The sequence below is a fragment of the Scyliorhinus canicula genome, chromosome 17, assembly GCF_902713615.1.
Source record: "Scyliorhinus canicula chromosome 17, sScyCan1.1, whole genome shotgun sequence".
Classification (NCBI taxonomy): Eukaryota; Metazoa; Chordata; class Chondrichthyes; order Carcharhiniformes; family Scyliorhinidae; genus Scyliorhinus; species Scyliorhinus canicula.
In genome coordinates this window covers 32,190,759-32,215,835 of record NC_052162.1, presented here as the reverse complement: position 1 = coordinate 32,215,835, position 25,077 = coordinate 32,190,759, and the positions used below count along the sequence as shown (strand labels likewise).

General features: G+C 42.9%; 1 protein-coding gene across 5 annotated transcripts in view; it reads left to right on the top strand.

Moving 5' to 3' along the window:
* The first annotated feature begins 9,807 nt into the window (after positions 1-9,807).
* The window catches only part of LOC119952381 (pre-mRNA 3'-end-processing factor FIP1-like), a 53,841-nt gene continuing 38,571 nt past the window's right edge, over positions 9,808-25,077 (top strand). For 3 of the 5 annotated variants that reach the window (XM_038776089.1, XM_038776087.1, XM_038776090.1), the window contains exons 1-5: positions 9,808-10,111; positions 18,898-18,940; positions 19,680-19,755; positions 22,504-22,604; positions 24,730-24,785. In XM_038776089.1, coding sequence (XP_038632017.1) covers positions 10,003-10,111; positions 18,898-18,940; positions 19,680-19,755; positions 22,504-22,604; positions 24,730-24,785 — 385 coding nt within the window. In that variant the 5' untranslated portion in view covers positions 9,808-10,002. The remainder of the gene's footprint in view (positions 10,112-18,897; positions 18,941-19,679; positions 19,756-22,503; positions 22,605-24,729; positions 24,786-25,077) is intronic. The other 2 variants (XM_038776088.1, XM_038776086.1) reach the window with 1 other exon arrangement.

Below are 25,077 nucleotides of genomic sequence, written 5' to 3'. Positions count from 1 at the left end.
TTACATTTTGTTCTCTCATCCAAATCATTAATACATATTGTGCATAATTGGGGTCCCAGCACTGATCTCTGTGGCACCCCACTAGTTACTGTCTGCCAATTTGAAAAGGAATCATCATTTTCTACTCTTTGTTTCCTCTCTGCCAGCCAGTTTTCTATCTACCTCAATACGTTTCCCCTAATCCCATGCGCTTTAATTTTGCACAATAATCTCTTATGCAGGATTTGTCAAACGCCTTCTGAAAGTCCAAGTATACCACATCGACTGGCTCCCCCTTTTCAACTGTACTGGTTACATCTTCAAAGAATTCCAACAGGTTTGTCAAGCATGATTTCACCTTCATAAATCCATGCTGACTCTGACTGATCCTGCCACTGCTTTCCAAATGTTCCACTATGAAGTCCTTAATAATGGTTTCCAGAATTTTCCCCACTACCGATGTTAGGCTTACTGGTCTATACATCCCTGTTTTCTCTCTACCTCTCTTTTTGAATATTGGAGTGACATTAGCTACCCTCCAATCTGTTCCAAAGTCTATAGAATCGCGGAAGATTACCACCAATGCATCCACTATTTTCAGAGCCACCTCCTTAATCAATCTGGGAACAGATTATCAGGTCCTGGGGATTTATCCGCCTTCAATCCCAGCACCATTTCTCTACTAATATTGATCTCCCTCAGTTCTTCCCTCTCACTAAACCTTTCATTCTCCAACATTTCTGGGATCTGATTTGTGTCCTCTTTTGTGAAGACAGAACCAAAGTTATGTATTCAATTGCTCAGCCATTTCTTTGTCCCTTACTATACATTCCACTGTTTCTGTCTGTAGGGGGCTTACATTTGTCTTTACCAATCTCTTTCTCTTCACATATCTATAAAAACTCTTAGTGTCAGTCGTTACGTTCCCTGCAAGCTTATTTTTGTATTGTATTTTTCCCTTCTTAATCAAGCCTTGGTCCTTCTTTGCTGAATTAATTTTTTTTATAAATGTTTTTATTGGGTTTTTGAATAAAGTATATTTACAATTGTGTACACAAAATAGAATACAAAAAATATAGATAGAAGAGAAGGGAACATGCACAAAATACAAAACAAACAACAACAAAAATGTTAGAATATAATAACTGGTAGGATATTATGTGCTAGCTCAACAACAGCAGCTCTGTACAATTGGCAGTATTGTTTTTAGCAAATAAGTATGCATCTGTTTGTGGGTGGGGGGGGGGGGACTGTGGGGGTACATATACATTTGGGCGCCGGGGAAACAAATACAGAACAATTACAGAGGGCAATACGCGAATGGATCTGGTGTTGGTGTTGTCCTTTGCTGAATTCTAAACTGCTCCCAATCCGCAGACCTACTATTTTTCTTGGCTAATCTGTGGAGAGTTCATGAAGGAGCATGTTCAGATTTTGACATACGCGAAGGCTCCACATGCTGACTGGAAAAACCAGATGGACGAAGGCAGCTACAGATTACCAGACTGATGCCTGGGATGTTTGTGATTAATTATATTTACACCTTCCATTGATCTTATTTACATATTTGTACAGGCAAGGCACATTCCCATGAGACTGACATATTTATACAGACAAGGCACATTCCCACAAGGGCATCCATGGCTAAAGCTCCCCGGTCGATTAAAGATGTGGAGATTATATTGAAATAGATAGAGCAGGTCTGTGGTAAATGTCACATTCATAATTCAGTGAAGAACCAAATTAATCACAACAAGTACAGGGGAGAATTGAAAAAGGAAGAAAGGGGCAAACAGCGAATAAGAAAATAGCGGCTAACGTGAAAGGAAACCCAAATGCTTTTCATCAGCACATAAATAGTAAAATGGTAAGCAGAGGCGTGAGAACATTAGAAATAGGAACAGGAGTAGACCACATGGCCCATCAAACCTGCTCCGCCATTCAATACAATCATGGCTGATCTTGGTCTTCAACTCCATTTTCCCACCCATTCTCCTATCTCTTAATTCCCTGAGTGGCCATAAATCTGTCTATCCCAGCCTTAAATGTATTCAAGAATGGTTCATCCCGAATCCTCTGGAGTAGAGAATCCCAAAGATTCACAACCCTTTGAGTGAAGAAATGTATCCTTATCTCCGTCCTAAATAATCGGCCCCTTAACCTGAGACTGTGCCCCGTGTTTTAGATTCCCTGACTGGCGTAAACAATCTCTCAGCATCCAGGCTATCAAGGTCCTTCAGGATCTTGTAGGTTTCACTGAGATCGCCTCTCAACATCCTAAACTCCAGAGAATAGAAGCCCAATTTACTCACCCTCTCATTCTTGGACAACATTATAGGGCAGCATGGTAGCACAGTGGTTAGCACTGTTGCTTCACATCGCCAGGGTCCCAGGTTCGATTCCTGGCTTGGGTCACTGTTTGTGCGGAGTCTCCCTGTATCTGCAAGGGCTTCCTCTGGGTGCTCCGGGTTTCCTCCCACAAGTTCCGAAAGACGTGCTTTAGGTGAATTGGACATTCTGAATTCTCCCTCCGTGTACCTGAACAGGCGCCAGAATGTGGCGGCTCGGGGATTTTCACAGTAACTTCATTGTAGTGTTAATGTAAGCCTACTTGTGACAATGAAGATTATTATTATCATTAACTCCCTTATCCAGGTGCCAATTGAGTGAACATTCGCTGTACCATCTCCAATACAAGTGTACCCTTTCTTAAATGTGGAGACCAAAACTGTACACACCACTCCAGATGTAGTCTCACCAAAGCCAAGTGCAATGGTAGCAAAGTTTCTTTATTCTTGTTGCATCTGCCGAGAGGGAAATGGGGTTCAAGTTTCGAGCAATGAAGAAGATGTGCTCTGAAGAAAAGTCAGACAGACTCTGTTTCTTGTTCCACAGATGCTACCAGACCTGTTGGATTTTCCTGGCATTTTCGGATTCCAGATTTCCTTCATCTCCTGTATTTTTCTTTTATTTCTTTATTCTCTTACTCCAATTCCCTTGCATTAAAGGCCAATATGCCATTTTCCTTCCTAATCGCCTACTGCACCTGCAGGCTAATTTTCAGCATTGTTTATATGAGGAACGGATAGACAGGATGGGGTGATTAGATATTTTGCAGCAGTGTTGCAAGAAAAGCAAGAAATAATAGAAATTTTGGATAGGAAATAAACAGATAAAAGCAGAAGTATGTTAAAGATTGGCAGTAGTCAGATGAGATGTCTCCCAGCCCGAGTGGAGTATCATAGAATTATAGAATCATTGAATTTACAGTGCAGACGGAGGCCATTTGGCCCATTGAGTCTGCACCGGCTCTTGGAAAGAGTACCCTATCTAAGCCCACACCTTCACCCTATCCCCGTAATCCAGCAACCCCATCTAACCTAAGGGCAATTTAGCATGGCCAATCCACCTAACCTGCACATCTTTGGAAAGTGGAAACCGGAGCACCCGGAGGAAACTCACGCAGACACGGGGAGAACATGCAGACTCTGCACAGACAGTGACCCAAGGGGGAATCGAACCTGGGACCCTGGTGCTGTGAAGCCATAGTGCTAACCACTATGCTACTGTGCCACCCCTAGTATGTTCTGGGTTGGTGAGGGCAATAAGGGTGGAAATTGCAGAGGCCTTGGCCACAATCTTCCAGTCCTTCCATATGGTAGTGATGCCCGAGGACATACTGGCTGCAAGCAATATTCTTCTGTTTAAAATATAGAAGGATAAACCCAACAGCTACAGGCCAGTCATAGAGTCATAGATGTTTACAGCATGGAAACATGCCTTTGGCCCAGCATGTCCATGCTGCCCAGTTTCTATCACTAATCTAGTCCCACTTGTCCGCATTTGGCCCATATCCCTCTAAATCCACCCTGTCCATGTAACTGTCTAACTGCTTTTTAAAAGACAAAATCGTACCCGCCCCTACCACTGCCTTTGGCAACCCGTTTCAGATGCTCACCAGCTTCTGTGTGAAGGAATTTCCCCTTTGGTCTCTTTTGTATCTCTCCCCTCTCACCTTAAACCTATGCCCTCTAGTTCGAGACTCCTCTGCCTTTGGGAAAAAATGTCAACTATTTACCTTATCTATCTTCCTCCTTATTTCATAGACCTCTTTAAGATGAAATGAAATGAAATGAAAATCGCTTATTGTCACGAGTTGGCTTCAATGAAGTTACTGTGAAAAGCCCCTAGTCGCCACATTCCGGCGCCTGCCCGGGAAGGCTGGTACGGGAATCTAACCGTGCTGCTGGCCTCCTTGGTCTGCTTTAAAAGCCAGTAATTTAGCCTGGTGAGCTAAACCAGCCCCTTGATCACCCCTAGGATCACCCCTAAGCCTCCTACGCTCCAGGGAAAAAAGTCCCGGCCTGTCCAGCCTCTCCTTATAACTCAGACCATCTTCCTGGTAGCATCCTCGTAAATCTCTTCTACACTCTTTCTAGTTTAACAATATCCTTCCCATAATAGGGTGACTAGAACTGAACACAATATTTCATGTGTGGCCTTACCAAGTCTTGTACAATTTCAACAAGACGTCCCAACTCCTGTATTCAATATTCTGACCAATAAAACCTAGCATCCTGAATGCCTTCTTCACAGTCACTGATGGGGAAAATTTTAAAGACAATAATCGAGAACAAAGCTAATTGACACCTGGAAAAATATGGGATAATAAATGCTAACCTGGCAAGGTTATGCATATGCTCCTATTGCTTCTTCTCTGTGCTCTCTCCTGGCATGTAGGATTCAATTGTGAAAAAATTTAGGCGCAGTCACCTTTACCTCAACTGGTAGTTCTATCCTCACTAGCCTCTGAGGTTATAGGTCTGGTTCCAAGGGGTAGCATAGTTCTGTGACCACCTCCTTGGTGAATTGCAGTCACTCAATGTACTGCCAGTCAGCTTAGTTAAAGGTTGGAAAAGTACTCATAAAATATATATTTTTTAAATTTAGAATACCCAATTCTTTTTTTCCAATTAAAGGAAAATGTATCATGGCCAATCCACCTGACCTGCACATGTTTGTGTTGTGGGGGTGAAACCCACGCAGACACGAGGAGCATGTGCAAACTCCACACAGACAGTGATCCGGGTCCTCAGCGCCGTAGGCAGTAGTAGTACTCCCAAAATACTGTAAGTGGATAATGCCTCCTGCTCAGAGCCCTTCTCCTCATCCCTCCATGAGTGACTTGACTTATTTGCTGCAGTGCAACGAGGAGTACAAATATAGCCCCCATGACTGGGAGCAGGTGGTGCACTGAGCGCCCTTGCAGGAGCAATCAACAACTCCCCAATATCTGGTGCAATTTCCAACAGACTACCAACTTTTATGAAGTGCTCCAAACTCACAGTACGTCTAGAAACTCAGCAGAGTTTTCCTAACAGAAAGCAATAAGCAACTAACCTACAAGTTGGATGGTGAGGCTTTTAAAGAGCTCTATCGGGGTGGGGGAGCGATGTATCCTTGTGCTGCTGAATGCATGTTCAAAGTTGTGCACTGAAGAGAAGACCTTAAATTGTGTGGTAAGGTCACAAATGGCAGGCCGGGTGTTAGAAAATTTCCAGATTTTGTTTCCTTCCTATTTCACTGCTAAATAATTTGCCACCCCATTTGTGCTCATGCTCATTTAGTCTCTGATTTCTGATTTTGAATATGTATTTTATTTCACATTGAAATATGTTTCATACGTTCTCTGCTGAAGTATTATTGAACAAACTCCCCCAGTCAGTTTTTGACAGCTTTGTAATTCATTTTTGTTTATATTGCACCATGTTTTATTATTTTTACTACAACTATAGTATGATGGGAAAAATTTATAATGTGATGTCCAATGTTTTTTTAATAAATGTTTTTATTGGGTTTCTGAACAAAGTATATTTACCATTATGTACACAAAATAGAATACATATATATATACATAGAAGAGAAGGGAACACGCACAAAAAAACAAAACAAACAACAATCAAAAAAAGTATGAATAAAATAACTGGTAGGGTATTATGTGCTAGCTCAACAACAACAGCTCTGTACAATTTGCAATATTGTTTTTAGCACATAAGTAGGCATCTGTTTGTGGGGGTGGGATACTGGGGGAGGTACATATACATTTGGGCGCCGGGGAAACAATTACAGAACAATTACAGAGGGCGATACGTGAATGGATCTGGTGTTGGTGTTGTCGCTTGCTTCTCCCGGACGGTTTCTGCTGCCGTTGTCGCCTCGCGATCACCTCCGCTTCAGCCGTTCGTCCCGTCTTCCACCCGGATTTTCCTTGTTCTCTGCTCCTGTAGCTGCCAAGTTTGTTATTGTTTCCCGTGCCCTCCTTCTGGCTGTCATTCCCTTGCCTCCCCCCCACCTCTCCGGTTCCCCTTTATTGTTCCCTGTCTCCTCCCTCTTCCCCCTTCCCCTCCCCTTCTCCTGTGGTTCGCCTTTCTTTTCTCTTAGGTTTAGCTGCCACTCCACCCCCCCCGGTCTATCCCTCCCTCCCCTGCCTCGGCTACTTTCCCCTGGAATAATTGGGTGAATGGCTGCCATGTTCTGTGGAAGCTGTCATCTGACCCTTGGATGGCGAACTTGTTTTTCTCCATTTGGAGAGAGTCTGAGAGGTCGGACAGCCAGTCTGCCCCTTTGGGTGGTGCTGCTGACCGCCAGCCGAATAGGATTCTACGGTGGGCGATCAGGGAGGCAAAGGCAAGGGCATCCGCCCTCCTCGCCAGGAATAGATGTGGCTAGTCTGTTACCGAGAAGACTGCTACTTTCGGGCATGGCTCCACCCTCATCCCCACATTGCCTTGAAGAAGGCTGTCCAGTACCCTGCAAGGCTGGGGCAAGACCAGAACATGTGGGCGTGGTTGGCCGGGCCTCCTTGGCGTCATTCACATCTATCCTCCACCTCGGGGAAGAACCTACTCATACGAGTTCTTGTTAAGTGGACTCAATGTAGGGCAGACGGTGGCGCAGTGGGTTAGCTCTGCTGCCTCACGGTGTCGAGGTCCCAGGTTCAATCCCAGCTCTGGGTCACTGTCCGTGTGGAGCTTACACATTCTCCCCGTGTTTGCGTGGGGAGAATGGGCAAACTCCACACAGACAGTGACCCAGAGCTGGGATCGAACCTGGGACCTCAGCGCCGTGAGGAAGCTGTGCTAACCACTAGGCCACCGTGCTGCCCTCAGTCCCCACATTTTAAAGGTGGCATCAGTCAGCGCTGGTGTGAACCTATGGTTGTTGCAGATGGGAACTTTGTCTGACATTTTGGTCAGGCCAAATTGCTGCCGTAGTTGGTTCCAGGACAAGAGGGTGGCTATCACCACCGGGCTGCTGGAGTGTTTTTTGAGTGGGGATGGGAGTGCCGCCGTGGTGAAGGCCCGGAAGGAGGTCCCCTTGCAGAAGGCCTCTTCCGACCGCACCCACTTGGCTTCTGGCTCCTTGATCCATCCCCTTATTCGCTCGGCTGTCGCTGCCCAGTGGTAGAATTGTAGGTTTGGGAAGTCTAGCGCCCCCCTAGATTTAGTTTTTTTGTAGGACCTTCTTTGGGATCCGAGCATTCTTCCCCCCCCCCCCCCCCCCCCATACGAACGCCGTGACTAGTTTGTCTAGTACTTTGAAAAAGGCCTTGGGGATGTAGATCGGGGCGGATCTATGTAGGAAGAGGAACCTGGGCAGCACGTTCATTTTGATCGCCTGGACTCTCCCTGCGAGGGAGAGTGGGAGTGTGTTCCATCTTTGCAGGTCCTTTTTTACTTCCTCTGTCAGACTGGTGAGGTTCCATTTGTGGATCTCTTTCCAGTCATGGGCTATTTGGATCCCCACGTAGTGGAATTTGTGTAGGGCTTGTTTAAACGGCAGTCTCATCAGTGCTGCCCCCTCCCTACTTGTGGATGTACCGGGAAGATCTCGCTTTTGCTCAGGTTGCGTTTGTAGCCCAAGAAGGCGACAAACTCAGGAGCGCGATGATTCCGTCCATGCTGCTTTGTGGGTCCGAAATGTAGAGGAGCAGGTCATCTGCATAGAGTGAGACTTTGTGCTCCCTGCTGCCCCTTTGAATCCCCCTCCAGCTTTTTGCTGCTCTGAGAGCAATTGCTAATGGTTCGATGTCTAGATCGAACAGCAGCGGGGACATCCTTGTCTGGTGCCCCTTTGCAGCTGGAAATATCGGGAGTTGGTGTTGTTGGCTGGGATGTCCAATTTGACTATGAATATGATTGTCTCCTGAGATGTTGAGTGGAGACGTGAGGTACCTCTCACAAAAGATCTTAGTGGGCATGTGATATATTCCAAGTATTGGGACACGTGATTATAGTTGAACTTAGGGTTGTCCCTCATCTTCCAAATGCCCCATGCAGATTTGGTCGAGCGCTGTTCATTGTCTTCAAGAATGATTGAAGTCTAGGACCTCTGCTGTTGGGTTGATAATGAGGTGTTGATTCTTTATGCTGTATCATAAAATTACAGAACTGTTACGGTGCAGGAGGCTATTTGGCCCATCGTATGTAAACCAGCTCTCCAAATGAGCAGCATTGCTTAGTGCCATTCCCCTGCCTTTTCCCATACCCTTGAATAAATTTCCTATTCAAGAAATCATCTAAAAATGATTTCTCTCATCCAAATCATTAATATATAATTGAACATTTGAGGACCTAGCACAGGTCCCTGCAGTACCCCACTAGCCACTGCCTGCCAATTGGAAAAAGACCCATTAATTCACACTGTTTGCTTCTTGTCAGCTTTTCTCTTCATCTCAAGACACTACCTGTAATCTCATGTGCTTTAACTTTACATAGTAGTCTGCTATGTCGAAAGTCTTCTGAAAGTCTAAATAAACCACATCCGCCAGTTCTCCCTGGTCAACTCTACTGGTTACATCTTCAAAGAATTCCAGTAGATCTGTCAAGCACGATTTCTCTTTTTGTAACTTTGTGTAGACTGTCTGATTATATCACTGCTTTCCAAATGCTGTGCTATGAAATCCTTGATAATGGACTCCAGCAACTTCCCTACTATCGATGTTAGGCTCAGTGGTCTATAGTTCCCTGTTTTCTCTCTATTTCCCTTTTTGAATAGCGGGGTTACATTCGCTACCCTCCAATCTGGAGGAACAATTTCAGATTCCAAAATATTTTGGAAAATTTTGAACTACTATTTCTAGGGCCATGAATCCCATCAGTTTTCCCCAAAACCATTTCTTTACTAATACTAATTTCCTTCAGCTCCTCACTGAAACTTGTGTTTCTCTAAACTTCCAGTACATCATTCACATCTTCATGACAGAAAAAAGGTACAAATTTAGTTCCTCGGCCATGTCTTTGTTCCCTGTTATGAATTCCCCGTTTCTGACTGAAAGGGTTTTTTTGTCAATCTTTTGCCCTTTACACACCTATAAAATCTTTTGCAGTCAGCATTTGTTGCCAGCTAGCTCACTATTTTCTATTTTCTCCTTCTAAATTCTTTGCTGAATTTTAAACTGTTCCCTATCCTCAGCATTGCGGATTGCATCAAAATAGAGTTCATTAAAAACAGGAATGTTTCTTGCTGCAAAATAATTAAACTGGCTAGAGCTGTAAAGTCGATAGTTGCATGAAGACACGCCATCAAAGCTTTTCGTCTTGCACTCATCGGGATACCTAGAAATGTACTATTAGTAACGGGGGAACAACAAGTTACGATATATATATAAAACAGCAGCGCTCCAGTTCTGTACCATCAAAGGGCTATTTAAAAGTTGACTGTGTTTTGCAGTGGAGTATGATTGAGAGGGCTATTTAAAAGTTGACTATGTTTTGCAGTGGAGCATGACTGAGAGGGGGAGGTGACAGGCGGGCGGGCGCTATGACCCTGCGGAGGAGTGTTTGGAGCTGATGGCGGCGCGGACTCGGTAGGGTGGACTCGCTCCAGTCGGCGGAGGAAGCGAAGCGGCAGCGGCGTCTGCGTCTGACCGAGCGAGTGGGGGGGGTGGAGGGGCTGCGCGCCGGCTCCGTTTGTTCGTCCCTCACTCCCAGCCAATCTGTGTGGACTCCACCGTCACCAAGTATGGCCACCGAGATGGATTCGCTCAGCTCGGCTGCAGAGAGTACGGCAGCGCCCGGCGGCGGCCTGGACGCCGACGACGATGATGATGAAGAGAACTGGCTGTATGGAGGTGAGTGAAACCCGGGGGAGAGGGGCGCTTTCTCCGGAGTTGGGGGCTGGCCTTGAGTTGATGCATTTTATTGGGAGGTGAGCGGGGCACACACTGCACCTATGTCGGCAGCAACCTCCAGCACATTAGCTGTCTGGGGGAGAGAGAGCGCTCGGTATTGCTCTTAAAGGGACAATGCCCTTTGTGTTGGCCTAGGTCCCAGAAGCAAAATGCGCGCACTTTCTTAATTTTGCACCACTCCCGTCAGCTAATCTTGTCCTGGATTCCATGGTGCCCGATTGACAGTGTCTTCAATGTCTGAGGCGTTGCATTTGCAGGTGGTTCATCGAAACCCGCTCCAAGCTTCTTTTAAGTTTATTTGAAGGAGAGAGGGGTTCAAGTTTCTCTTCCTATGCGAGCTCCTTGGGAGAATTGCAATTGTGAGATTTTACTGTGTTTATTTTAAATACAAGTTAACCACAGTAAAGAAATAACTTGTGTTTACATCTGCAGGACGTCCCACAGTGCCTCTCAATGGATGAATGACTTATCACTGTTATATAGGTCATTTTAAGGGGAAAGTATATTCTACTGAATTGCCCCATAAATAGTTATTGGTTTATAAAATCCCCCACCCCTCGTGCACATCTTCCATTGTAACCTGCACAAGCGTTTGGTTTCTCAGATACCTGCCAGGCTAGGGCACCCATTGGCATCCTAGCTGAGATCAGCTAACTCGATGAGGTTTAGTTTGGAGTTCAAATCAAATTTAACTATCTACCTGGGTGAGATTCAAATCTGGGACCCCAGAGCATTGCCCAAGGTTTGCCCTGAGGGCAGCAGGGTAGCATGGTGGTTAGCATAAATGCTTCACAGCTCCAGGGTCCCAGGTTCGATTCCCGGCTGGGTCACTGTCTGTGTGGAGTCTGCACGTCCTCCCCCTGTGTGCGTGGGTTTCCTCCGGGTGCTCCGGTTTCCTCCCACAGTCCAAAGATGTGCGGGTTAGGTGGATTGGCCATGCTAAATTGCCCGTAGTGTCCTAATAAAAGTAAGGTTAAGGGGGGGGGTTGTTGGGTTACGGGTATAGGGTGGATACGTGGGTTTGAGTAGGGTGATCATGGCTCGGCACAACATTGAGGGCCGAAGGGCCTGTTCTGTGCTATACTGTTCTATGTTCTATGTTTGTGGTTTACCAGTTCAGTGACCGGCTGAATCTCAATCCATCCTGGTCTGTGTAGCGTACATTGGGTCAGTTTGATTTCAGCATCATAGTGAGTTAAATGGCACTTGCCATGGTTAATGTTAAAATTGTTCAACAACTTTTGCCAAGGAAACAATATGTTGTGAATTGAGAATTGCCCTCAGTTGTTGGACAATTTGTGCCACTGCCCTGTCAGCATCACAGAATGAACAGCTTGACCTCAGTTTTCCTGAGATGGGAGTAGAATGCATGGCTGTGTTGGGGGGAACTAAGAGTGCACAGACTGGAATTTCTGTGAAGGCAATTTCTTGATGTGTCTTCTAGGCATGCTCTAATCAGCAATTATAAAGTTTGCAGAAAATATTGAGAGATAACTAAGATAACAGTAAAGATTATATTTGGTTTTGGGACAGTTTAGTAGAATATATGTTTAAAAGGATGGGTTGAAGGATAAATTTCACCATTGACTATTTTTAAACAAAAAAACCTGTTGGAAAATTTGATATTAAAGCTGCCTTTTGATACCTTATCCAAATGGCCATTCTTTATGGGAACTTGAAAGGTCTTGGTAGATCATTTGACATGGATGGCATCAGTTTGGAGATGGAACCTTTTCTACCCTAGTCCAAAGATTCAGTGACATGTTGTCTATGGCTGAGATCAGCATTGTCTAAGACTCAAAATCTTTTGCTCCCTATACTCCATATTACTCTGTGTGGTACATTTCACCATTAGTTAAAGTTCTGATTGGGTGGTCTTTTGTTGAAAGATGCCTTGCAGGCTTGGTGAATAATTGCATGATGTGGTTTGGTATTAAGTCATGCAGGGCAGCAAGGTCCCAGGTTTGTCCAGTAGATTTGTGTTGAATAAGTGCCGGTATTAAATAGTTCTATATCTTCAAATTCGTGAAGGGAGAAATCAGCCCTATGTGCTACCCAACATACAAAGAAAAGTACAGCACAGGAACATGCCCTCCAAGCCAGCGCGGACCGTGCTGCCCATCTAAACTTAAAATCTTCCACACTTCCGGGGTCCTTATCCCTCATTGCGAGTTGCTCATTGACTTTTTTTCATGGGACGTAGCAGGCTGTACCAGCATTTATTGCCCATCCCTAATTGCTCTTCAGGGATAGTTAAGAGTCAACCACTGTGGGTCTGGAGTCACATGTAGGCCAGACCAGGTAAGAACCTCCTTTCAGGGTCATCACTAGACTTTTAATTCCAGATTTTTACCTGCAGTGTCGGGATTTGAACCTGGAATCTCAGAGCATACTCTGGCTCTCTGGATTACTAGTCCAGTGACAATACCAGCATGCCACTGTCTCCCCCTATGATTGAAAGTACTCGTATGTGGGCACCAACAGAGGATATAACTGAATATTCTTGGGCTGCTCATTATCGTTGACACTTGCTGGGCATCCCATGATTAATAGTAAGGAACTTCCATTTATACGTGTTTTTCACAACCACTGGGCATCTCAAAGCGCTTTGCAACTAATTAAGTGCTTTTTGGCGTGTAGTCCCTGTTTTCGTGTAGGAAACATGGCAACCAATAGACACTCAGCAAGCTCCAATCAACAATGTGATAACGATCAGATAGGCTACTTTTTGTGATGTTGAAGGGGGAATAAATATTGGCCGGGATACTGAAGAGCTATAGGTGTCTGAGGAACTACATCCACGAGTTAGTGCCTTTGGGGAGCTTGGAATGAAAAAACTGAGGTCTTTGCAAAATGCAAAGTACCATCCAGATACATGTCCACCCTTCATGCTATATTTGATTGCTATTTCCTCCTGCAAACGCAATTAGGTTTGATTATTTTTGATTATTACCTGAATATTTTGTGCTGAACAGATTTAAAGTCTTCACTGCTGTTGAATAATAAATGTACAGGCCTTTTGGAAACCATGCAGCAAGCAATATGTCAAATCATTGCTTGAAAGTGATCTTGACCTTCCTCAAAGTAACCCTATTCAACAAAGATTAAAATGCTGCCGATGCTGAAAATTCAAAGTTAAAAACAGAAATATACAGCGGGTCAGGCAGCATCTATGGGGAGAAACAGTTAATCTTTCAAGTCTAGCTTTGACAAAGAATCACCCAGACTCAAAGAACAAAGAAAAGTACAGCACAAGAACAGTCCCTTCGGCCCTCCAAGCCTGCGCCGACCATGCTGCCCGTCTAAACTAAAATCTTCTACACTTATGGGGTCTGTATCCCTCTATTCCCATCCGATTCATGTATTTGTCAAGATGCTCCTTAAACATCACTATCGTCCCTGCTTGCACCACCTCCTCCGGCAGCGAGTTCCAGGCACCCACTACCCTCTATGTAAAAAAAAAACAAATAAACTTGCCTCGCACATCTCCTCTAAACCTTGCCCCTCGCACCTTAAACCTATGCCCCCTAGTAATCGACCCCTCTACCCTGGGAAAAAGTCTCTGACTATCCATCCTGTCTATGCTCCTCATAATTTTGTAGACCTCTATCAGGTCGCCCCTCAACCTTCTTCGTTCCAGTGAGAACAAACCAAGTTTATTCAACCACTCCTCATAGCTAATGCCCTCCATACCAGGCAGCATCCTGGTAAATCTCTTCTGCACCCTCTCTAAAGCCTCCACATCCTTCTGGTATTGTGGCGACCAGAATTGAACACTATACTCCAAGTGTGGCCTAACTAAGGTTCTATACAGCTGCAACATGACTTGCCAATTTTTATACTCAATGCCCCGACCAATGAAGGCAAGCATGCCATATGTCTTCTTGACTACCTTCTCCACCTGTGTTGCCCCTTTGACCTGTGGACCTGTACACCAAGATCTCTCTGACTGTCAATACTCAAAACGTTAGCTTCCTTCTCTCTCTCTCCATAGATGCTGTCAGACCTGAGATTGTCCAGTATTTTCTATTTCAGATTCCAGCACCTGCAGTAATTTGCTTTTATCTTAATGTTTTAGGTTGATTATGCTCCTTCATTAAAAGTGAGGAAGGGTCATCATTGACCTGAAATGTACGCTTTTCTGAGTATTTCCAGCATTTTCTGTTTTTAACGCTATTCAAAGTCCTGAAGGTGCTGTCTCCTACTGTGGTATAGGATTATAAATTATTGGCAGCCTTCCAGTATCCCATTCAGTGACAGTTCTTAATATGAGATAAGGCGTTATGTGTCAGGAGCGTATTGCAACGCAGTGAGTTCCTTAGCCAAATCCAAATCTCTCTGCAGCTGATATTCATATGTGTACCCTTCCCAGCAGCAATAGTAGGGGGTGAGCAAGAATTGGACGCCGTGTTTGGTTTTCCCTTTGCTGGCTCAGGTGTATGGAATCTAATTGCAGTACTGCAATGTGGCGATTAATTTAACCCCGCACAGACTGGGAATTAGATCTGTATAACCAAATGCTACATGCAGCACATGGTGCTTTAGAGACATATTTTAAACCATGAGGTTTTACTTGTCTTTTCGCAATTCAGTGGTAGCATGCAGCCTTTATTCTACAGCTCTTCATTTCCATCATTCGTATGTTGTGAGGCTTCAGTAAAGCTTTTATTTACCGTTTAAAGTTTCTACGTTTGTACACATGCTGATTTAAGGTTGCATGCCGGAGATAGAATGCAAAGAATCCCTACAGTGCAGAAGGTAATTCGGCCCATCAAGTCTGCCCCGACCCTCTGAAAGAACACCCTACCTAGGCCCACTATGCCCTATCCCAGTAACCTTATATCCCCACCTAACCTGCACATCTTTCGACGCTTAAGGGGCAATTTTATATATTGTGCAGATGGGTATCCAGCCCTTTCTGCCATTCAGTTCATCATGGCTAATCTGTACTTCCAGTCCAAACCAGTTTGATTCCATGATCTTTTTGGGCTTTCAAGATGGTTCCTGAGGGGGAAGCTCCCGTAGGGCACTTTCTTTTTTAAATAAAAAAATATTTTTATTGGTGTTTTCCAGTTTTTACAGAGTAACAGCTGATGTGTATCTGGTATTTACAAACCAGTTTGTCTCTTATTTACATCGTTTTTTTACATGAGGTTCCCCCTGCCCCCCTCGTTGGTAGTTTAGTTCCCCTCTTAGTGTTTCCCCCAGGGCACTCAAAGTGTATCTCTATTCTTGGTCTTCCCAATTTATTGCTCCCGATCGTCCCTCTTTCACTGTTGCCCTCACTCCTATAGTGGGTACTATTTAGTCCTAATAATCAGTTAAATGCTACAGTAGGTCCTCACTTAGAAAGTTTTGGTTGTGTTCCTGAAAATCATGAGGTGGAAACACCTCTATCAATCAACAACAGGAGTGAGCTGACAGTTAACTGCCAAGCTTTGTTTAAATTCAAACCAGGCAGGGCTGATGCTCGTCAAGGCATTTCCCTGGGGAATGAACCAGAGATTGGCTGTTGCCTATTTTGTTTAGTTGAAACAGGTGCAATGTGTGTACATGTTCTTCCTGTCTGCAAAGAATGGGTTTCTGTGTATTGATATGTGTAGCTTTTAGCACATGTGAATGTGCAACACTGTGAGCCTGATTGATAATCTTAAATTGGTGTATTTCCTAGCACATTGGGGATTGTTTGGCAAATAATGTCCAAACGCAGAATCACATCTAATGTTGGACAATGTCACATACTGTGGTCCATGCACTCTCCATGGCCATGCCTCTAACAATCAGAGCCCCCTAGCAAACCTCTAGCACTCACTTCTCATGAAGTATATCTCGTTATTCCCTTTACATTTGGTACTCTTAAAAATGTCCTGATCAGTGTAAACTGAAGAGCTTCAACATGTGCCCCTTTTTTTTCAGCGATACTCAGAAGCTCTGCACTAACAAACTGCTCTAAATATTAAAGTATTATACACTCTCAACTGAGATAAAAGTTGCAAAATTCCCACACTGATAAATGAAATAACTTATGAAATAAAGTAACTTTAAAAATCTAAAAGAAAAATGTAACTTTCTACACGCATACCTGCTTCTGTTCAAGATCCAGGTCTGATTGAAAGCTGGTGCTCCAGTGGTGCAGAAGTGATGAGGCGGGTCTGCTCCAACTCGTTTTTTTTTTTTGCATGTTCCTGCTTGTCACTTCCCTGTCCTGTATCCTTGCTGTACTCTCGTGAGGAGAGTAGCAAGACAGGAGCAGCTTTCTCAGTAATTTGCAGGCAGAGGGCAAAGCTCTGGAAGGAGGTGAGAGGGAAAGACCACAGCTTGGAGTTTAGGGAGGAGCCGCTTCAAAATGTTGATAATCTGGTCACCTAGGAATCAACAGTAAAAATAATTTTGCAACGAGATTGCAGACCGCATTAACTTACCAACCGTAACACAAAGCAACATTAAAATGTTAAACGAGAACTTGCAGAAGTTTAAACTACCATTGCCCATTCCCTGGCCATGCTTGTTGTCTGCCATCTGCAATGAGCACTGGCTATTTTCTCAAATTTGACTTCCAATCCTGAATATCTCTGGGCATCAAGACTATATTTCGAGGGCCGCACGGTGGCACAGTGCTGCCTACGGCGCTGAGGACCCGGGTTCGAATCCCGGCCCTGGGTCACTGTGTGGAGTTTGCACATTCTCCCCATGTCTGCGTGGATTTCACCCCCACAACCCAATGATGTGCAGGATAGGTAGATTGGCCACTCTAAATTGCCCCTTAATTGGAAAAAATAATTGGGTACTCTAAATTGAAAAAAAAGACAAGATTTCGACTGTAAGACTTAGCTTTTGTGTTTTTATTCAGCTTTGTTGCTTAAATTTTTAAGTTACTTTGACTAGCTTGTATCTCTTTCCCCACCGCCACTTCTCTCTGCGGAGCCTGTGACTGACCTATCATTCATACTGGCTTTTCAGCTTCAGGTACAGTCCTGATCCTGGCCTGAGATTCACTCTCCGGTATTGTATTTCCCTGCAGCTTCTGGATATTAAGGTGACCTCCAGCTATATATTTTATTCTACTGTACAACTGTTTCTGAATCTCTCCTGAACCTTCATTCCAAAGAAAATACGCCCATCAGTGTAACCTCTTCCTCTTGACAGCAACATCAGAAAACGAAGTGGCAGGTTCCTAATATTTGCTGACAACATTCAGCTGTACCACACTATCACTACTCATAACTTTTACTCTCTAAATTATTGTGCTACTTATACACTATCCAGTACTGGATGAGCAGGAATTTCCTCTAACTAAATATTGTGAAGACTTTAGTCTCTGCTCTCCGCTCAAAGCTCTGTTCCCAAGCCACTGACTCCATCCCACTCCCTGGTCACAACGTACGGCTGAATCAGATTGTTGCAAGATTGATGTCCTGTTAAAGTAAACATATGACCACAAGATTCATCAAGAGTATCACCCATGTTCCCCTGCCCCTGCTCTTCTGCTAAAACTCTTATCCATGCTTTTTGTTTCCTGTAGATTGGACTATTCCGATGCACTCCTTACCAGCCTCTTAATGAATTCCAAAACTGCTGCGCGCATTCCAACTTGCATCCTATTCAATTCACCCATTACCATTGTGCTTGCTGTCCTGCGTTGACTTCTAGTTAAGCAAATCTTTAATTTGGAAATCCTTACCCTTGTTTTTAAATCCTTCCCTGGCCACCTTTCTCCCTATACATTTTAGTATACTGTAACCACACAACCCTCGGAGATCTCTGTGCCCTCTCTCATTTTGGCCTCTTGAGCATCCCTAATTTTAATTGCCAACCATCGCCTTGCTTTCAGCTTCCAAGATCCTAAGCTCTGGAATTGCCTCTCTTAACTCCACTACCCCTCGCCTCCTTTTAAGATACTATTTAAAACCTACCTCTGACCAAATGTTTTGGCCACCTACCTTAGTACGTATGTGGCTTTGTGCTTAATTTAGGTTTGATAAAAGCTTCTGTGAAATGCATTGGGATGTTTTACTGTTAACGGTGCAATATAAATGCAATGTTGATGTTGGTATTATTCTGATGTTGCATTTTACCAGTAAATAAGTTATTCAGTGTTTCTATTGGCAAGCGGCTGTTAAATTCATTCACAGCTGTGTCAACTGTGGGATCCACCACTGTTGAAAACTGTACCTTCTGTGCACACACTGATGTTGGTCTCCTCGAGTCACTGTGCATGAGTGACCAAGGAGTCAATATGGGTTTTGGAACAGAATAATGACTTAATTTTTCTTTTAAAAAAAAAATAAATAAAAAATAATTCCACTCTTTTGTCTTTTACTAAATGTCATTTTAATAAGGATGCCTCAGTGTTACCAATAGGCTATTTTCCAAAAAATGTTTAGGTTATTTATGGGAACATTTTAACCTTCACCTTGCTCCAACACCAGTACGATGCTCAAGCAGTGAAATGTTACCTTCTGGAGATAAGTTTGCATTTCATTCTTTTACTGTGGTCATGAATTGAATTGCCAATCTGACTCCCATGGTATACTTCCAAGTTTTATTGTTTGCCGCTTGCAAAGTTGCTTTGCTTTGGTGCATTACTGATGGTATAGCCTGCCCATCATATTTTCCTCTAAAGATTGCGCTGTTCAAGTGCTAACTATTTTTGCAGATCACTAAATGTGAAACTGTTATTTTTCTGTTGAAACCACAAATAACACTATATTACTGTTTGTTTATAGATGAAAACACTGGTAAACAAGAGGAGGTGGATTTGGTTGATGGGTAAGAATCGGGATTTTAATGTGCCTTAGGTAGCTCAAATTCCTTTCCTATTTTATCAGAAATTCCGTTGCTGTTCTTCATTCATTTACCTCGTACATATCAGCTGAATACAACCATCAGGGCACTCATGCCTGCAGGTTATGTCTTTTGTTCCTTATAGTGGTTTTAGAGAAATTGTACTTTATACTGTATACTAGGTCAACCTTTTATGGGCGTGCAGTTTGACAATCACCAAAAAAATGTTTAGAATCTTTCATCCCAAAAGAATTTCAATTTGGATGCAAATACCCATTGCCGTGCCATTACAGACTTTACCCAAAAACTTACCGAGAAGTATCTGTTCTTTGGTCTCGCTTTAGAGTTATGCTAGCTAGGGATATCTTTATAACAGAGGACTTATTAAAGATAATTCATCAGTTTTGAACAGAAAATTGGGGAACTAATCATTATCAAGAACTGTGGCCAAAAGACCTGCTGATACTCATTGTCCAAGCTAACAAAAATGAATGACTGTTTGAATGAAGTACTAAAGTTACAGCCAGTTTCTGTGCAGTTTCTTGATACGCTTGATGGGGAGAAGATTAGCACTTTAAAATATTAATGTATTAATAGAAATGTAGAAGAAAGAATACAGATAATCTAAGCCTTTCATTCATAAAAATGTTGCAGTTATTGAAATTACCAATATGTTCATCTTGTGATTTGTTTTGATCCAACTTTGGTTACTTGCTTTGTGCAGGGGAGAAGATTCTTTAAAACCGCTGCAGGAGACACCACAAGATTTCAAAGTCAGTAACTTGGAAATGGCTGATGGTGTAAGTTTCTCCCAATGTTAGTTTGCAGTTTCTTATTGGGTAAAGTTTCAGTGAAAAAGAATGAAATATTTTAAATGGGGAGTTCTGCATGTTCTGCGCAATTGATTTAAAAGTTAGTCAGAGTATGCCTCGGGAGTAGTAGGATCAGTTGTACTTTACTTAGGCGTTTTAATCTTGACAGGCTACATTGGGAAGGCATGTTTTCCACTTTGCTCTTAGGACGATGAAAGAGACCTTGTGATGTTTTATTTTAACCTTGTGTCTGAACACGCAGGTCATCGGTCTACAACGCCAATTTCTTTCTGGTTTTAAATGCTGAATGATAAAATGGACTGTCAGGTGTTGATTTTTGAAATGAAGTGCCGCAGGTCAGCTAACAAAATGTGTAAGGAAATTAGGCTGCAGGAGCTGACCTGTATGTGGCAGTATTGTGTGCTAATTAATTTTGGACAATCTCAAAAAAAATTGTAGAGATTCAACTAAATGAAACTGATCATTGCTATTGCTCTCTATGTTCACTTGCTGCTAATAAAACTGAAATAAAACAGCTTAATGATTTATGGCCAGCTTCATCTCTAGTGTTTGCTTGATCTACCTACAGAACAAATATCCAATCCCAGACACAAAAGGCTACTATGCATGAAATCTTCATGTTGTTTTATCATTCTGAATGATATGGGAGAGATAAATCATTCTGGAGGGATTTCTTTCTGTTCTACTGAATAGATATCCAACAGAATCAGCAGAGATAAAGACAGAAAATGCTGGATAAACTCAGCAGGTCTGGCAGCATCTTTGGAGGGAGAAATGTTTTGTGTTCTTTCCTACTGTACCATGAGCCCCAAAATACAACAGGTTACTTCCTTTGCTCTTCTCTTATTCCCCAATTTAAAGAAAGTTTGATGATCACCAAAAAAATGTTTAGTTTCTTTCATCCCAAAAGGATTTCAATTTTGATGCAAATAATCATTGCTGAGCCATTACAAATGTTACCCAAAAACTTACCCCCCAACGCACCCATACCATCTCACCCCAAGCCTGCCAGGTCCTTACTGACTAGCCCCAGTAGTCCTGCCCTACTCAGGAGCTTCAGCGATGAGCCTTCTAGTAGACTCCATTGCAGTACCAGCACTGGCCACTGTTTCTGGTGGTGCTGCTGATATTGGAGAATAGCCAGCCTCTGAATGACTGGCAATTCTCGCAGCATACCCACCCTGCACCAGGAAATTGCTCCTGGTAGAGCCAAGAAGTCACACAAGCTACTGAATTGGGGCTTAATCCTAATGGGGCTCCCAGAAATGACCATGGTAGGGTTTCCACCAGCTCTCCAGCTGGTGAACAGGCCTACCACGTGACAATTAAATTCCACCTAGTGTCTTCAGTGGAAAGTGAAAAAATAACCGAGTGAAAGAAAAGGGAGGAATTTTGCTTATTTTCTTTGGGAGGTTATTGTTCAGGATATATTGGAACTTCCCAGACTGTAGCTTAGTGGTCTGGTATGGCATCACTTCTCTTTGTGTATGCTGAAGCAACCAACCTCGGCTAGGACAGCAGTACCCACAGGATAGAGTGGAAAAATTACCAGCAACGATCCTGTCAGTGATCGCTATCTGCTGGTATTGTTGCAAAAAGGAACTTTGGATGAGGCCAGGATTGGAAACTGTGTTTTCTGGGTTTTTTGAACAAACCCTTAAAAATAAGGATTTTGAATTTATGGATCAAGTGATCGGCAAGGTTAAGTGATATCATTCAGAAAAAGAAACATCTCTTTCTGAAAATGCCAAAGTAAAGTACCTTTCATTATGCCTTGAGTCACACCTCGTAAAAGCACACTTTGCTGACACCTGAATTGTATTTCAATTTCCTACTCCGGTCATCCTTGTGAACACCCTTGCATACTCTGCTAAATTACAGGCTGAATTGTGACTCCAGCCAGCTAAGAACGAGTTTGAAACAACATTAGCCTTTTTCATGGAGAATCTTTCCACAAAATAGTTTTTATCACATTAATCTGTGCTATGACTTAAGCTAGTACTAACACATTTTATTAACCAACTTAAGTCCAAGAAACTAACTACGCTTGAGCTGTTCCTTTAGTATCTCGAAAGGAATTTTCAACCAGCCAACAACAACAAACTTTGAGTTTGTTTATTCCAGGACCAAGCAGCCCATTTGATTTGCACCCCATCCACCATCTTTAAATATACAGTCCCTCCACTACTAGTGCACAGTGACAGTGGTGTGCACCACCTACAAGATGCACTGCAGCAACTCACCAAGGCTGCTTCACCATCACCTTCGAGACCCATAATCTGTACCACCGAGAAGACAAAAGCAGCAGACGCATGGGAATACAAGCAGCAGCAAGTTCCCCTCCAAGTCATACACCATCCTGACTCGGAAAATGTTGATGTTCTTTCATTGTCTCTGTCTCAGTGTCCTTAACATTACTCTGGGTTTATCGTCACCGCAAAAGCTGCTATGCTTCAAGAAGGCAGCTCACCGCCACCTTCTTGAGAGCAATTGGATATGGGCATTAAATGCTGGCCTTGCCAGCAATGCCCCCATCCCATGAATGAATGAATGAAATGAAAGTATGGTCACACCTGTCTCTTGCATAGTGACCATTGTCATAAAGAGATTTAATCAAGATGTTATCATTCTGACTTAGTATCAAAGTGGATGTAGAGTACTTTAAAAGTTTGCTATTTTGTTGATTGGTTGAAAAGGATTAACTTTATATTTTAGGCTTCACAAAATGGTGATGATGATGACAGTGACAGTGATAGTGATGATGATGATGTAAAGGTCACCATTGGCAACATTAAAACGGGTGCGCCACAGTATATGTAAGTGAATTGGTATGATTCTAAAACTTTGATTATTAAGTGTCTTTATTGTATTGAAGTTCTTAAAATGTGTTTTATTTTACTAACAAGGCCACACGACTTACCTGTATTAGTCTTACTACATCTCTCAAATTTCTCCTGTCTCCAAAAGCACACCTAATTGCAGCCTGAATGAATGTTGCTCACTTCAGTGAGATTTCCTGATGACCTATTCCCCAAGTTGGTTACCTTCCATATAAAGAAACAAGTTACAAATACATTCCTTCTTTGTTGCTGCCATTTAACTTTTCAACTTTATAGTTAATAATTTGCAGGGATCAATTTTTGTCAATTCCTTTCGTGCCTTGAAAATTACAATTAAGCGATCTCAAATTTGCCAGCTTCCCAAAGAAGCTATGTTGTAAATGGCTTCAATACCTACATACTGCATGTTATTGTGTGAATGACCAAACTTTCATCAGGCCATTGTCTTTGTGCAAAAAAAATGATATACCAGAAAGCGAAATTGTTGATGATTGCACCTATTTTTGAGATATTTTCAATCTCTGACTTTAATAATTTATCTAGGCCCAAAGGTGTGGAGTTAATTTTAAACCCACTACGCTAACCACTTTTTCCTATGCTAGTCCACATGTTTTTTAATGATATTTGCAATTTTCTAAGCCAATATTTCTAAAGATTCTGCCTCTCTACTTCTGCAACAGAACAATGTTAAACAGGTAGCTATGGGGAGGCAACATTTGTGGACGTTTCAGGTTGATCACTGAAACGTTAATTGTTTCTTTCTCTGTCGACACTGCCTGATTTGCTGAGTATTTACAGCATTTCTTTTGTTTTCACTTCAGATTTTGAGCATCTGCAATGTTTTGCTTTTTAAATATTTGTTGACAACCCTGACCGCTGCAGCATGTATAGACTTGTGAAATGAGGAATATTTGTGATTTAGATTTTAGTTTGTAGAGTTTGTTGCAGTCACAGGATTGCCCATTTTATTGGATCCTTCGTTGTTCGCAGTGGGGTTTTTTCCTTGATGTATCTTAACCTCATTTAGATGTCTTAACCTCATTTAGATGTAATATATTATAATGTTGGAAAATGCTTTAAATTCATGGGCCAGACAGCATCCCCAAAGAGCAAAAACCGGTTAACATTTCGATGTAAAACCCCCAGATTGTTCTTTTAGTTGACTGTGCAAAGATGGTTGTCTGCCGTGGATCAGTTAGAGCTGTCTTGCCACTGAATTAAAGGTTGTGGGTTCATATCCCACTGCAGGGATTTGACCCCAGTCTAAACTAATATTCCATTCCTGTGCCCTACTGCTGTACCATATTTATGATGAGACATTGAAATAAGGCCTTGTCTGTCGACGTCTTGTCTGTCCCGGCTGGGTCACTGTCTGTGTGGAGTTTGCACGTCCTCCCCCTGTGTGCGTGGGTTTCCTCCGGGTGCTCCGGTTTCCTCCCACAGTCCAAAGATGTGCGGGTTAGGTGGATTGGCCATGCTAAATTGCCCGTAGTGTCCTAATAAAAGTAAGGTTAAGGGGGGGGTTGTTGGGTTACGGGTATAGGGTGGATACGTGGGTTTAAGTAGGGTGATCATGGCTCGGCACAACATTGAGGGCCGAATGGCCTGTTCTGTGCTGTACTGTTCTATGTTCTATGTTCTGTCTCCTCGGAGGAGCATAAATGGTCCCTTAGTGCTATATTGACCAATATTTACCTCTGATGTGGATATTTACCTCGACCAACACATAAAACAATTATCTTACCATGCCCAGACTGACTGCATCTTTTCTATACTACAGCAGCGACTACATTTCAAAACTTACTTCATTGGCTGTAAAGCATTTTAGGATGACTTGAAAGGTGTACTATATGAATGCAAGGCTTTATAAATCGGCACACCTTAACTCTTATTTTTTTTGAATGAAGGAAAGTTGCTATAAAATGTTGAATGTGTCATTTTCATTCAAATATATATTTCACTGTCCACTGGGATGGGATGATGGACAAATAGCAAACTTGGATCGCTAGCTGGAACTTGTTAGTACTAATATGGTGTGTGCACTATTTTATTTTTAATAAAATCAAAATTGCTTTAATTTGATGACTTTAAATGTATACAGGGGGACGCCAATGAACTTGAATCTGAAGAGCGGGCGGCCCTATGGTTCTTCTGCAGGTCAGTGAGGGTGCTCATCCAGTGATATTGGTAAATTGCTAGATTAAGAATACGTACATTTTCATTGCTAGCTCATTGAATTATCCATGGCCAGTCTTACTGCCATGGGGAAGACTACTGGACCATATAAGTTGACAACACAGAAGGAGGAATCAGAAATCTGAAAATAATTGCACTGCTCTACTCCCTTTGTTAACACTGCTTCAAATGTGCAGTCAGTTCTCGCGTAAAGGGTACAACATTTTAGTTTGGACCACCCTGTGGCAAAGTTTTGCACGTACCAGAAATGTTG